This window comes from Bos indicus x Bos taurus, chromosome 23, assembly GCF_003369695.1.
Source record: "Bos indicus x Bos taurus breed Angus x Brahman F1 hybrid chromosome 23, Bos_hybrid_MaternalHap_v2.0, whole genome shotgun sequence".
NCBI classification, from domain to species: Eukaryota; Metazoa; Chordata; class Mammalia; order Artiodactyla; family Bovidae; genus Bos; species Bos indicus x Bos taurus.
Window position 1 is genome coordinate 45,345,646 of NC_040098.1, and position 15,718 is coordinate 45,361,363.

The following is a 15,718-nucleotide window of genomic DNA, read 5'->3' on the forward strand; positions in this document are numbered from 1 at the left end:
TCCTTGTTCAAGGAATACGGTTAAGGAAATAGGAGCTAAAGTATGACAAAGGATATTCTCACGGTTGGATAGAGTCAGGTATGGTGAACTCCACCCTAACAGTGTGTTCAAAACCCTGCCTGGATTGAAGGTGAGTCTCTTTTTCTGATTGACTAAAAAAACACTTGAGTGTGAACAACTTCAGATCTCTCCTGGTTCTGGAGACCTGGGGACCACCTGTTTTCTAACAACTGAGGTCACACTGGTGTCAGAAAGTCAAGACATCAGAGGGAGGGGGCACCGTTTAGAAGACCTTTCAGCAGTTCAGGAAAGGGTTAAAATGCTACTCTGAACTCAGGCGGTGACAGTGGACCCCTGAGCTGATTCAAAGCAAGAAAGCCTGAGAAACGTTTGCCCAGGGTTCTGCTGAGGCTCCCTGTCTCTCTGGAAGGACCAAGACGAAGCTTGTTTAGTGGGGGAGGGGCATGTGGCTGGGGTGGAAATCAACTCAATTCCCATCCCACCAAATCTCAAGCTCAATATCCACATGTAGAATTATAAATTACAGCTGCAGACCCAGGACGAGGCATGTTCAGCAGGGAAATGCTAAGGCTAATAATGGCAGAGCCACTTAACATAATATTAGACATCCATTTCAAGTAATTACAAAGATTGTACAGCAGTATGAAAATGATGATGGATTAAATAGACATGCGCATATTCTTTTTTTTCCCTAGAGAGAGTATGGGCTAGAGGCACAGATCTGGGAGTATGCAGTGACTGCTGTTTTTCATAAAAGTATAGAAATGAGAAGCCAGAGAGAATATACGGTAGAGAGGTCTGCCATCAGAAGTTTGGGTAATCCTTGCATTTAAGGGTGGGCTAGAAATGACAGTGTTCTTGCCTGGAGAATCCCAGGGACGGTGGGGCCTGGTGGGCTGCCGTCTATGGGGTCGTACAGAGTCGGACACGACTGAAGCGACTTAGCAGCAGCAGCAGCAGCAGAAATGACAAGAATAATATCAACAAAAATGACAGCGAATGCTAAAAAAAAAAGACAAAATACAAAACATGGGACAGTGGAGGGCCTAGGAAGCCACGGTAACTTATATGCAGAGTAAGTACATCATGAGACACGCTGGGCTGGAAGAAGCACAAGCTGGAATCAAGATTGCCGGGAGAAATATCAGTAACCTCAGATATGCAGATGACACCACCCTTATGGCAGAAAATGAAGAGGAACTAAAAAGCCTCTTGATGAAGTGGAAGAGGAGAGTGAAAAAGTTGGCTTAAAGCTCAACATTCAGAAAACTAAGATCATGGCATCTGGTCCCATCACTTCATGGGAAATAGATGGGGAAACAGTGGAAACAGTGTCAGACTTTATTTTTCTGGCCTCCAAAATCACTGCAGATGGTGATTACAGCCATGAAATTAAAAGACACTCCTTGGAAGGAAAGTTATAACCAACCTAGATAGCATATTCAAAAGCAGAGACATTACTTTGCCAACAAAGGTCCGTCTAGTCAAGGCTATGGTTTTTCCAGTAGTTATGTATGGATGTGAGAGTTGGACTGTAAAGAAGGCTGAGTGCCGAAGAATTGATGCTTTTGAACTGTGGTGTTGGAGAAGACTCTTGAGAGTCCCTTGGACTGCAAGGAGATCCAATCAGTCCATTCTAAAGGAGATCAGTCCTGGGTATTCTTTGGAAGGAATGATGCTAAAGCTGAAACTCCAATACTTTGGCCACCTCATGCAAAGAGTTGACTCATTGGAAAAGACTCTGATGCTGGGAGGGATTGGGGGCAGGAGGAGAAGGGGACGGCAGAGGATGAGATGGCTGGATGGCATCACCGACTCAATGGACGTGAGTTTGAGTGAACTCCGGGAGTTGGTGATGGACAGGGAGGCCTGGTGTGCTGTGATTCATGGGGTTGCAAAGAGTCTGACACGACTGAGCGACTGAACTGAAGGAAAAAGATGTGAGCAACAGTGTTAAGTATCACATTCAGATAAACAGGATGAGACATGAAGCTGCTAGCTGTGGGGGTCACTGGGATTTCATTCTGTCAATAACCTGAGTGGGCAGGGAAACAGATTCTCTTCTAGAGACTTCAGAAAGAAACAGGGCTCGGCTGACACCTTGACTGAAGCCGGTGAGACCATGTGGGGCTTCTGACCTACAGAACTATAGGATTAAGTATTTCTTGAGCTGTAATTTATTAGACAGCAATAGAAAATGAACACAGGTAGCCACTGGGCACATGTGACTATTTAAACTTAAAAATAGTCTGTTGCTCAGAAAAGGAGTTTGTATGTTCTCTGACCGCAACAAAATTAAATGAGAAATCAACAGCAGAAAGACATCTGGAAAATCCCCAAATATTTGGAAATTGAATAACATATTTCTAAATAGCGTAGGGGTTAAAGAGGAAGTCATAGGGGAATTAGAAAAATCCAAACAAATCTTCAGAGCACTAGGAAAACACGATAAGGAATATTTACCATGCCAATGATAGACAACACTCAAATCAAACACTAGAGAAATCTCTAAAGGTGGAGTCAACAAAAAGATTCTTGTAATAATCACTATGATTTTTAATAATTTCTCCAGATCTAGCCAATACAATAACAGAATTTTTAAAAATGAGATACAAATGATGGTAAGGAAGAAAACAGCATTATTTGCACATAACAGAGGTTTCCTAGAGTACCTAGGAGAAATAGCTGAAACTCTACTATATCTAATAAGAGTTTCAGGAAGTCAGCTGTCTACCCAAAACATACATGTATCTTTCACTCATACCAAAAACAGTTAGAAAATATAATGAAAAAAAATTCTATGTATAACAGCAATAAAAATAGAAAAATGCCTAGAAATACATTTTGCACAAAATATTCAAAACCTACAGAAAATTTAAAAGTTTTCTGATATGAAGGTGTTTACAAAATGAAGAAACATACATGTTCCTGGAAATAATCAATACTTTGAAGATATCAATTCTTTTCAAATTTATAAACTTTATACAATTTCAAACAATGTTTAAAACTTGCTTTTTAAAAAAATATGACATGATCCTTGTGTGGCCGAGGTCCAGCTTCAATGAACCGGCTAGAAGCTGCCCGTTGTGAAACTTAGGGTTAGTTAATACCTCACCATACTTATTTATTCCACTATAAGCTGTCTAAATTTGATGAAATTTGCTTTTTCAGCTGTTCTACAAAATTATTTAGGTAAATGTGGCATGTTGATTTTTTAATGTGTTTATCTAACTGTAGTGACATTTTCTACAATGTGTTTTATCCATTCCATAAATAATAACCACATTGGGAATAAAAAAAACATATGACATGACTCTATTCCTCACTTAGGAGAATAATATTCTAAATGAGATAATAAAATTCTGAAAAAGAATTATGTAAAGACATCTACATGGACAGAGATTAAATAGTATTTTCTCAAAATGAGATTAATGGTTAAACTTGAGAATCCGTAGAAGGACTATATATGTATTTAGTATATGAAAATGTGGCATATTTCAAAATAATTGGACAGAAGTAATAAATTTGAGAAAATAAGGTCCAAAAGTTTCCACAAACTCATGAAACACGTGAGCCTACAGATTCTAGAATGCTCTAAGTCACAAGCAGGATAGAGACACAGAAGCCACACCCACGCACGTCACCGTGAAACTGCAGGAGTCCGAGACAAGGCCCGAAAGGACTGCCTTCAGACGAGTAATAATTAGACTCGCAAGCAGACATCTCGACAGGAACAATGGACTCAAGGAAATAAACTGCCAGACTCAAATGTTATGCTTCTGTACTTGGATTAAACGTGTTTTTTCAAGAATGAAAAAGAAATAGACATTTTCTAATAAATGAAACTTGAAATAATTTGTCACAACAGACCTGCATTAATGAAAAATGATGATTATTCATGTAAAATAAAATTATCCCTCATGGGAAGCTAGAGATGTAAGACAAAGTAAGTCCCAAGTTGATTAATACATGTAAAAAGAAAGATGAGTAGCAGCTGTATACAAATTGTAAAGAATACATGTGGACTCAAATACACGATAATAATAGCATGTAAATCAAAAGCAGGGTAAATGGACACACTCAAAAGAGAGGAAGGTACTAATGCTATGAATGCAGAGCTGCGAAAGCTTAGAGTCAGTATCTAACGCAGCAGCAACCTCTGGGGCACCACCCTGCCTCATTATAGGCACATCGAGAGAAGAGCAGAGTGGTTCGTGTGGTATCAGTGAAGAATAAGTTTAGCTTCCTAACAAAAAATGGATTCAGAGGCCTTGACAATGTTCCTAAAGGGGGATATACACTGCAAATCAATCAGAACAGAGCAGCAATTCTGAACAGGACCTCAGCCCTGAAAAGAAAAGCAGGAATGGGATATAAGTGGAATTTGAAGTCAGTTCCTCCCAGTAAGACCAAGAATCATTTACTTAAGGGTTTAAACAGCGCAGGACACAACATTAACTTTTATTGTATAACAAATAGGCAATGGAATACATTTTTAGAAAACTGTTCAAGAGAAATAGAAAAATAATTATAGGGTGAAGAAGGGAATCTGAATTCATCATTAACAGGCTATGACACAGAAAAAAGGCAGGAAATAGAAAAAGAATACAGATTTTAACAGAAAAGGAAAATGTAATAGAATAAACACATACTAAATTTTATATACTACAAAATCTTGGATAAAATTTAAAAATTCATAAAGTTTAAAAAAATCAAAACATGATGGGATTTGAGTACAGAGCTGGCAAATCTTTGCCTGTCACTGGAGTTCCATATTTTTAAATTCATCACATACATGTATTATTCACATACAACTAACGTGCGGTTCAACCCCAAAGCAAGAAGTTAGCAAATTAAGAACCTAACAAATACCTGCTTATTTAGCAATAACTTAAAATATAGATCAAAATCTAGCAGGTAGAGATGAAATAAATACTCAAAGTATTTATGTCAGTAATCATACAAAGGCAAATAAATACTGTGGAACTTTTTTATATATAAAAAGAAATTTTTTAAGCAGTCAATATAATTTCAGAGAAATGATTTTGATTGCAAAAATAAAAAGTAAAACCAGAGATATATCAAATTGAAAATTTTTAAAACAGAATAAGTAACAATTCTGTTTGAAAATTTTAATTAAATAAAAAATCAACCTAATCAATAATAAATGTTCTCAGAAATGAGAAAGGGAAGGATACAGCAACAATAAAAATTATTTAAACTTATGAGAGAAAGTTATACTCTATCTTAAAATATTTGGATACTTGTATAACATACAGAATATAAGAAGTTATAAATACAATCAACCCAAGAAGGCACAAACTTGAACAGGTCTCTAATTAGCAAAGAAAATAACAGTACATCTCCTGAAGACATAGACATGCTCTTCTTCCCTCACAAACGCTTGACTTTCATATAGTAACGTTTCATATTAAATATAAGGAAACACTACCAATTAAGTCACAAAACAGATTTAATATTACAGGCCAGTCTGGGTGCTCAGAACAGCCAAATAAATATTTGCCCAGTGCCTACTATACACACCAGGAACCGCAGGAGGTGCCAGTGTATGATCTTGGGCAAAAGGGAACCGGAGGCTCATCCGTGTGGCAGGGGTGAGGCAAAGAGCTTAACGGGCTGAGATCTCGTCGGCTGTTAGGAGCTGTCTTCACACTGAAGAGACACAGGTAGCCGTGGAAGGGTTCTGTTACCAGTTACTAAGTGGGTCACTCGGTGCTGTGTGGTGGGCTTCCGGAAAGGAGCCCACATAGGGGCCTCCGCGTTCTGGTGCAGAGCCGCACTCCCAACGCCATCTGCCAAAGCACGTCCTCACTCACTGAACATCCAGCTAGGCGCATATGGTACTATATACTTTTGCTCTCGTTTAAGTTTTGCTCAGTCCTCTTCCGGCCTTTTCTCACTCACCCACAGAGTCTCATTTTCTTTTTCCAAATCTCTTCTTGAATGAAATAGCTACTACAGTATCCCAAGCTTGGTGGTTGGTGCAGAATTCTAAATCATCATCCTTAAAAATTGATATTCTTCGTACATATAGCACAGCCCAACAAAACACATCTGAATAGTGAGACAGGAGTAGAAGAATGCTCTGTTTCAGTGAAATTGTCCTCTATTGCTTGCTTCCAATTTTTAAAAAATTTATTTTCTAAAATTCCTCGCAGCTGTTCACCTATTTCCAATTGACTCTGCCTCCCCCTTGCATTTATTTTCTGCTCCTTCTTCCCCAGAATTGTATCCTTCACTTCCATGTGACATAGGTATTGCCTTCTCTCATCTGAGTAAGCATGAGAAAAAGAACAAGTCCCCGTGTAGGCAACAGACGTCTGAGCCTGCCTCTTTTTTTTTCGTTCTTTTGCCCCACACATAGGTCACAGAAGCAAGGCTGGGGAAAAGCTTAAATAAGTCAACCACAGCACAGTACACATTATCCTTTTAAGTCACCCTACAACAGGACTCATATAAAAAAAGTAATATTGAAGAGGCATATCCATGAGGTCAATTATCCCAAAAGCGAAGATGGTAAATTAAACATAATCTGGGTCCTCCCCCCTTTATCATTCTTAAATGAATCCCCAAGTGAACCAACAGAATGAGACCCATTCCTTTGTTTTCCACCATCCTCGGGGATGCTGTCTTCAAAGCAGCTCACATCCACATCTCATAATCTGAGCTGTTTTAAATCTCTCTTGTCAAAAAACGAAACAGTGGACATAAACACAGACTTCAGAGAACCTTAAACAAATGTGTTTTGAACATTTTAATCTCCCTGAAATCCTGGTGCATCTTCTAATCACTTATAAAAGCACCCTGTCCTCCTTTATCTGTCAGTCAAATTTTCCCTTCCTAAATGGTATGAGATCACTGTGTACCTTATAATCCTTAACATTTTGAAGTCAATGGAAAGGCTATAAAAGTGTGAAAGAATGCAAGCCTTTCAATGAGTCCTATAAAAGTAACATCTTGTTAGCTATTTTAGCTTCCAATTTAATAAATGATTACTCAATAGAGAGTAATCAATAACACTGTTAAGAAATATATTGAGAGTTTTGCCTCTCATAATTTGCAGGAAGCAAGTTTCTTGCATTTCAACACCATGAACAGAATATTTGCTTATATAAAAGATGGTTTGTTTATCATTATGCAAATCATCTCTTATAAAACTGGCATAGTCTAGTTGTGAAGCAATGACCTCTTGGGATTTAGTATTTTTAAATCTCAAGATATTGGCAGGATTGACACATGATACTTTAACTCATATACATGGCACAAATAATTAAAATAATACTAATTTTCTGGCAATCTGAGCCATTAGCATTGTCTATGACACTAAAAGAACACTTCAGGAGATCTGCATATTTAAATCTGAAATTCCAAGTAAGATAATATTAAAAGAAAAAAGAGATGACTTTCTTTTCTAAAAAATAGAAAAGCTGTAGCTGTTTTCCCAAGGGAAATTTGTTAGGCACTGCTGCCAGTCTACATAAAACCTCATGAATTTTGATTCCACCAATTCAGATTTTATGACAATTTGCACAAGAGCTGGGTTAAAGCTCATAGGTTCCTTTAAGGTACAGACTTTTTCTTCTTTCCGCTTTCTAGGGCGAAAAAGAATGGGTGATGCATTAATAAAAAAAATTGCTGAAGAAAAAAATGAATTAATAACAACTTTATAAGAAAAATATGATAAACTTTTTTGAGCATTTAATATTAAGAAAGTAGAATTTATAAACATTTCAATTAAAAATAAACATCCACTAATGCTCATTTAATTACATTATTTCCTGGTAATTAATTTATAAACTAGCTAGCATTACTAATACTGAAATAATTAAACTGCATTCCTTTAAAAAAATTCTCTAGTTCAGACATCTCACTAACATATTACACTAGCCTTCCCACTGGCTGTATCAGTGTGAGCTTTCATTCTGTAAAGTGCTAATACCTCTCCAAGTTTATAACATTGTAAGCAACCCAACCAAGTTTTGTTTTATTGCACAAATTTTCTCCCAGACTGTTTTAAAACATTTTAATTTTATCTTGCAGTAACATTATTCGTTTCAATTTAAGAAAAATCAGTCCAACTTTTCCATTATGCCACCTAAAGTTTAGTCTTAACTTAGGAAGGACTTCATCACCCCTAATTATGGGAACATGCTCTCATATTTCCTTAAGTATACTTAGCAAAATTCTTAAGGAAGAAAATTATCACTGGCGTAAAGGTATAACCTTATTAACATAAAATACTATTCCAAATCAAACTTCATTTCTTTCTTTTTCAATATCACATTCAGTATTTAAAAAAGAAAAATATAATGGGAGTTATTTTTCAGTCCTTGAAAACTTATTCATGTTATAAGGAGTTTCAAAAAATTGAGGAAAGTAGGTGAGCAAATGCTAGCTTTCGTACTGACCCGCTAATCGGAGTTCACAATCTAGGTGTCTGCTCACTAGAGTGTCACGTTCACTTCTGAATTACTCAGTCTAGTTTTACATAGGAACCTAACTTCCCTCAAGCTTCCCCAGATAACAAGAGGGTAATTCCAGGCAGTACATTATGCCTATGTTAACAGAAATTCTGCTTGTCAAGTGACTCTTTGGAGCAAGTCTGAGTATCACAGGGTTATTTCAGCAGGATAAGTTGCTTACTGTATTTCTTAAGCCATAAATGACGTATATGCTTAGGACTCTTTATTCTCATATACATGATAAAACAAAACACTTTCTGGTGACTAGAGTATATAATTTCAGAGTGATAGCTGCTAAAAGGAAAACTACAGATATTATGGTGGTGATTTTAGGATTTTGTTGTTTGAGACATAATAATATGAAAAATCTCAATGCAAGCTGACCTAAAGTCTCCACCCTTTTCTATACCCATTGTTGGACTCCTACTTTTTCCTGAATCATTACAATATTTTTTTGAAAAGGCGATCTCTTCACTCAAAGGATTAATTTAGAACAGAAGTAACTACTATAGATTCAGCTGTCATTAGAACACAGCTCTCGTCCAGTTACAACACAGAATAACAGTAGAATAGCACAGACGTGCTTGCCCCTTAGGAAAACAGCTATGACAAATCTAGACAGTGTATTAAAAAGCAGAGAAAGTACTTTGCCTACAAAAGTCCGTATAGTCAAAGCTATGGTATTTCCAGTAGTCATGCCTGGATGTGAGAGTTGGACCACAAAGAAGGCTGAGTGCTGAAGAATTGATGCTTTTGAACTGTGGTGTTGGAGAAGACTCTTCAGAGTCCCTTGAACTGCAAGGAGATCAAGTCAGTCAATCCTAAAGGAGATAAGCCCTGAATATTCATTGGAAGGACTGATGCTGAAACTGAAGCTCCAATACTTTGGCCACCTGATGTGAACAGCCAATGCATTAGAAAAGACCTTGATACTGGGAAAGATAGAAAGCAGGAGGAGAAAGGGACAACAGAGGATGAGATGGTTGGATGGCATCACCAGCTCAATGGACATTACTTTGAGCAAGCTCTGGAAGATGGTGAAGGACAGGGAAGCCTGGCGTGCTGCAGTCCATGGGGGTCACAAAGAGTCGAACAAAACTGAGTGACTGAACAATTATTATAGATTCAACTATCATGAGAACACAGCTCTCTTCCAGTTACAATGCAGAATAACACAAACTTGAAAATTCCTCATCCTATGTTACAGTCCCTGGGATACAGTTATTGAACAGCTTTCAACTTCAGCTTTCCCATCTTTGTAAAATGATGAATTTTTCTGTAAAATGCTGAATTCTTAAATTTCTAATATAAAATCTAGGAGCATTTTTATACACCATTCCCTGAAATTTTTGATTACACTGTATTCAGATACAGAGAGCAAATTATTTTAGAAATACAAACTGATTTCAAAAAGCAATTAATGTAACAGTGCAATTAAGTCAGAAATCACTAACAAAAAAAATAAATAAAACCTGCAACCATCCCTAAGGGAAAAAAATTCAAATTCTATTGAGGGAGTCAAAGAAGAAACCAGCACAAAAATTAACGGAAGTAGCAAATATGAAACTATGTTTAATGTAACCAAAGCAATGTTTATAAGGAAATTAATAACTTCCAGTGATTTTAATAGAAAAGAATAAAGACTTAAAAATAAGCACAGTTAGCAACTTAGGAAAGAGGAGAGTGAAAAAGTTGGCTTAAAGCTCAACATTCAGAAAACGAAGATCATGGCATCCGGTCTCACCACTTCATGGGAAATAGATGGGGAAACAGTGGAAACAGTGTCAGACTTTACTTTTTTGGGCTCCAAAATCACTGCAGATGGTGACTGCAGCCATGAAATTAAAAGACGCTTACTCCTTGGAAGGAAAGTTATGACCAACCTAGATAGCATATTCAAAAGCAGAGACATTACTTTGCCAACAAAGGTCCGTCTAGTCAAGGCTATGGTTTTTCCAGTAGTCATTATGGATGTGCGAGTTGGACTGTGAAGAAAGCTGAGCGCCAAAGAATTGATGCTTTTGAACTGTGGTGTTGGAGAAGACTCTTGAGAGTCCCTTGGACTGCAAGGAGATCCAACCAGTCCATTCTAAAGGAGATCAGTCCTGGGTGTTGTTTGGAAGGACTGATGCTAGAGCTGAAACTCCAGTACTTTGGCCACCTCATGCGAAGAGTTGACTCATTGGAAAAGACCCTGATGCTGGGAGGGATTGGGGGCAGGAGGAGAAGGGGATGGCAGAGGATGAGATGGCTGGATGGCATCACCGACTCGGTGGACATGAGTTTGCGTGACCTCCGGGAGATGGTGATGGACAGGGAGGCCTGGCATTCTGCAGTCCATGGGGATGCAAAGAGTCGGACACGACTGAGTGACTGAATTGAACTGAACTGAACTGACCAACTTAAGAAACCGGATAACAGAGTAAGCCCAAAGAAGAAGAAAAGATAATGCAGAGCAAAATGTAATGAAACAGGAAAGTATTATACAAGATGATATCAAGAAACTGAGAAGTTACAGTAAAAGGGGAGTGGAACAGAGAAACCTTTGGCAAGACTAATCAACACAGAGAGAAAAGGCATAAGTGAACAGTGAGAAAATGGAGACACAACTACAGATCCCACAGCAATGAGAGAAAGAATACTATGAATGACTTTTTGCCAATATACTTAAATGTCTAACAAAATGGATAAATTATAAGAAAAATACCTGATTGAAGAGAAAAAAAGAAAGCTGGAGTAATTATGGCAAAACCAATACAATATTGTAAAGTCAAAAAATAAAATAAAATAAATAAAAAATCCAAAAAAAAAAGAAAGCTGGAGTAATTATGGCAAAACCAATACAATATTGTAAAGTCAAAAAATAAAATAAAATAAATAAAAAATCAAAAAAAAAAAAAAAGAAAGCTGGAGTAATTTTATTAAATACATTGACAATTAATCTCTGACAAAGGAGGCAAGAATATACACTGGGGAAAAAAGTTTCTTCAATAAGTGGTGCTGAGAAAACTTGACAGCTACATGTAAAAGTGAAATTAAAACATTCCCTAATACTATACACAAAAATAAACTCCAAATGGATTAAAAACCTAAATGTAAGACTGGATACTACAAAACTCCTAGAAGAAAAGAAGCAAAATATGTTTTTTCATAAATCACAGCAGTATTTTTTTGGGGGGGAGGTCCATCTCCTAAAGTAAAGGAAATAAAAGTAAAAATAAGCAAATGGGACCCAATTAAACTTGAAAGCTTTTGCACAGCAAAGTAAACCATCAGCAAAATGAAAAGACAACCTATTGAATGGGAAAAAATATATGCAAATAATGTGACCTATGAGGGACTAACCAACATATATAAACAGCTCATATAACTCAACAGCATATGAGCTATATATGAGCTCATATAACTCAACATCAAATAAAAAACCCCAAACAACCTAATTAAAAAATGAGGCAAAATAAGTTAATAGACATTTTTTCAAAGAGGAAATGCAGATGATGACACAAAGTTAAGACTTTCTACCAAGCAAATATTGGGATGAAATGGAGACTAGTATACAGGTTGATACAAAAGTACATATTAGCAATGTGCCAGTTCTTAAATTGGCTATTAGAATCAAAGATTACCATGCTATTGTCATGATGTTATAATAATATACATTATATATACTAGTATAAGTACTATGCATTAAACATATGTGATAATACATAATATTACACACATATATAAAATATATACACAGTAATATATGACACTGCATATATATGTAATAATACATATTACATATACTTACATCGCTCAGTCGTGCCCAACTCTTTGCGACCCCATGGACAGTAGCCTGCACCAGGCTCCTCCGTCCATGGGATTTTCTAGGCAAGAGTACTGGAGTGGGTTGCCATTTCCTTCTCCAGGGAATCTTCCCGACCCAGGGATCAAACCCAGGTCTCCCACATTGATAGACAGACACTTTACCGTCTGAGCCACCAGGGGACCTACTAATATAAGTACTATGTATTAAACATATGTGACAATATATAATATTACACACACATATAAAATATATATACAATAATATATGACACTGCATATATATGTGATGATATATATTACATATACTTACATGGATTATTTTATGGGTCAAATATTGTGTGATAAAAATTTAAAACAAAGTATTAAAATCAAAGTTTATTCATGAAACAGCACATAAAAGCTCTCCTAATTAACTGATAATTTATTTCTTCCCAGTTCACTTTATGCATATTCATCATTACATCTGTGACATTCACTATTTATTTTATTTAAATCTCACACAATGATTTTAGAAATAGTGTCAAGCACAATGGATATTAAAACCAAGTATATAGCACTATAAGGATGAAAATAAGGACATTATAGAGAATTGATGAATGCTGCTTTTTATATTTATCCCCAAATTGGTTAAAACCAAAATAAATAAAATTCAAGCCATCTGATTTTCATTCATAAACAGAAAGAATAAAAGAAATACGCTACCATAATTTAGTGCACTTCTTTATTCTATTGGTATATAATGAACAAAGTCAGTTTCTCTGTCATCATATTGTACTACACAGATTAATCTTTCCTTAAAATACTAGAAAACAGGAAAGATATCTTTTTAAAATATACCAATAAGCAAGGTTTGTTTTCTTTAAGAGCCTACCAGTATGCTAAATGCTTCTGAAGATAAATTAGTTACTTGTCCTACTGGTAAGAAAAAGAAGAGGGAAAAAGAACCTCCAATGGGTTAAGGACTATAGCCATCTTCAATTGACACAAAGCCTTAGAACAAAGTAGCAATTAAAGAAAAAAAGGCAGATGTAGAAAAAGTTAAACTTTCAGGGGGAGATCACCAAAAGTTGGGAAAAGTAGTGAAAAAACAATCTACTCTAGATGACCCATAAATCAATAAAAACAATAAATAACTCCAAATTTCTAAAGTATATTCTACAAAAGAAGAAAAGGATTTCCTTTCATCAAACCAGACAGTTCAACAAGCAAAGATCTGAGAAATCTCAAGGACCTTTGTTACTCGAAAAGTTTATCTCGTGTTGTTAAAGACAAACTGATATTATTCCTCAATTATATTTTGGAGCAAAACTACTTTATTTTTAATTTGCCCAGAATGCATATGTAAAAATGAAAGCTGAGTAGTAACACTGGCAGTGAGCTGCACAGAACAATGCTTGCTTGGTATTCATCCTGGGTCTTAAATAAATGTAGCCTGCCAAATGCAGCCCTGGATTACTTCAACCTCATTATCCCATTTCTTTTTCTAGAACCTCTGTTCCATTTCCTCTCTCCTATCAGACACTTGGTTCACTGTTTTTAAAGCTCTTGGCCACAGGGGTAGGAAAGAAGGAAAAGTAAGACAAGAACACATTTATATTGCTAACTGAAGCAGCTCTAAACCATTACTAGACATGGAAAAGACTGACCATGACAAAGTTTAAACTCTTAGGTTCTTACAGCCTGAATGTCTCAAGTGCTTTAGGATTTCAGCAGTGTGCGGAAGGGATCTTCAGCCAACCTTTCAAAGGGATGGCCTGGCTGTGGTGACTTCTCAACTCTTCTTAGATCATGTTTTGGCAAGAGTGCCAATGAAGGGTCGTGTTTAGTATGGGCTTTCCAGAAATCCAAGGTAAGTGGTGAGGGGAACAGATAAAGAGGGGAAATACTTTTAAGATGTCTGCACATCACAGTGGAACTGCTCAGACCAGCCCCAAACAGCCCTGGAGGCTGCAGAGGCTGGGCCAAGGGACGGAGACCGTGGACAACCTGAAATTATTTCCACCAAAGGCATCCACTTAGGAACCGCTGCTGCTGCTGAGTCGCTGACTCTTTGCGATCCCATGGACTGTCAGGGTTCCTGTCCATGGGATTCTCCAGGCAAGAGTATTGGAGTGGGTTGCCATGCCCTCCTCCAGGGGATCTTCCCGACCCAGGGATCGAACCAGAGTCTCCTGTGTCTCCTGCATCGAAGACAGAGTCTTTACCACTGAGCCACAGGGAAAGCCCAGTTAGGAATCTACTTAGATTAAAAAAAAAAAAAGAACAAGACTTTCCATTGGAATCCTACACGGCTGAATTTTTCTGCCAAAATATCCTGCAGTAATAAGAAGATAGAACAAGCACAAAGCAAAAATAAATCATGAAATCTAAATGCCATAAAGAGAATCTTACATCCTTTTCATCAGTTTTACCCATTAACATTAGAGCATGTTCGAACTCTATCCACCTTCCTGTCTTCCTCCCATTCCACAGACTGTTCTACATCAAATGTCTTTTTTCAGATTAGCTTAGAAAATAATCAGTACGCTTTCTGTGATGAAAACCACTTTTTGCTTGTAAGCTTTTTATTCCTTATACAAAATTTACCCATGAAAACTAAGTAAAGAACAAAGATCCAGATAAATAAAAGTTAATCAACTTCCTCTGCCCCTTCTCTCACCACTGCAACAAATCATCACAGTCAACTGAAATAACTAACGTTTTTTTAAAAAGCTGCATAACATCCCAAAATATGAAGGTACTACAACTGGGGCAACTATCCCTACACTGACTAGCACTTGGGTTATTTGGTTGTCTTAGGCTTTTGTCACATCAAAAAAAAAAAAAAAATTCTCCGCCACTCGAGCACACATAAGCACGCATATACGTGAACACAGCCACCAGTACGCATTATCGTGGCCCTATTTATAGCTATGTGACAGTCTCCCAAATAGGACTTTCAGAAGATCTGCAACAAGCTGTCATACTCCCCGCAGCAAAACAGTTAACATCTGGGAAACGGTCACAGAACATGCTACGCACTTAAAACATTTCATAAAGCAAAGGCCATCAACTTTTAGGTATCAATCTTACATTGATTCATTTAGAAAGGCAGCAATAATAAGGTATTTATACAGGAATCTCTGCAAGAATAAAGCCTATACTGGGGTTGATTTTAACTTACCTTTTTTTGACACTTCTGCCCCATTTAGTTCTTTTTGTGCTTCTTCAATTTTGTCTAAGAAAAACAAAAAAAGTATAAATTAATTCATCATACACAAATAAGAAGACAGCAAAACAAATATATTACTTATAAGTGGTACCTGACACATAGTAATAAATATTTGTTGAATGAATTATTTATGAAACAAATACGTGTAAGCTGTTAAATAATAGAGTCCTTTTAAAATTATAATTTTAATTAA

At 36.7% G+C, this 15,718-nt stretch overlaps 1 protein-coding gene across 8 annotated transcripts in view; it reads right to left on the reverse strand.

Moving 5' to 3' along the window:
* Positions 1-15,718, reverse strand: part of HIVEP1 (human immunodeficiency virus type I enhancer binding protein 1) — a 136,280-nt gene that overhangs the window by 41,088 nt on the left and 79,474 nt on the right. For all 8 annotated transcript variants that reach the window (XM_027525264.1, XM_027525261.1, XM_027525262.1 and 5 more), the window contains one exon: positions 15,478-15,531. In XM_027525264.1, coding sequence (XP_027381065.1) covers positions 15,478-15,531 — 54 coding nt within the window. The remainder of the gene's footprint in view (positions 1-15,477; positions 15,532-15,718) is intronic.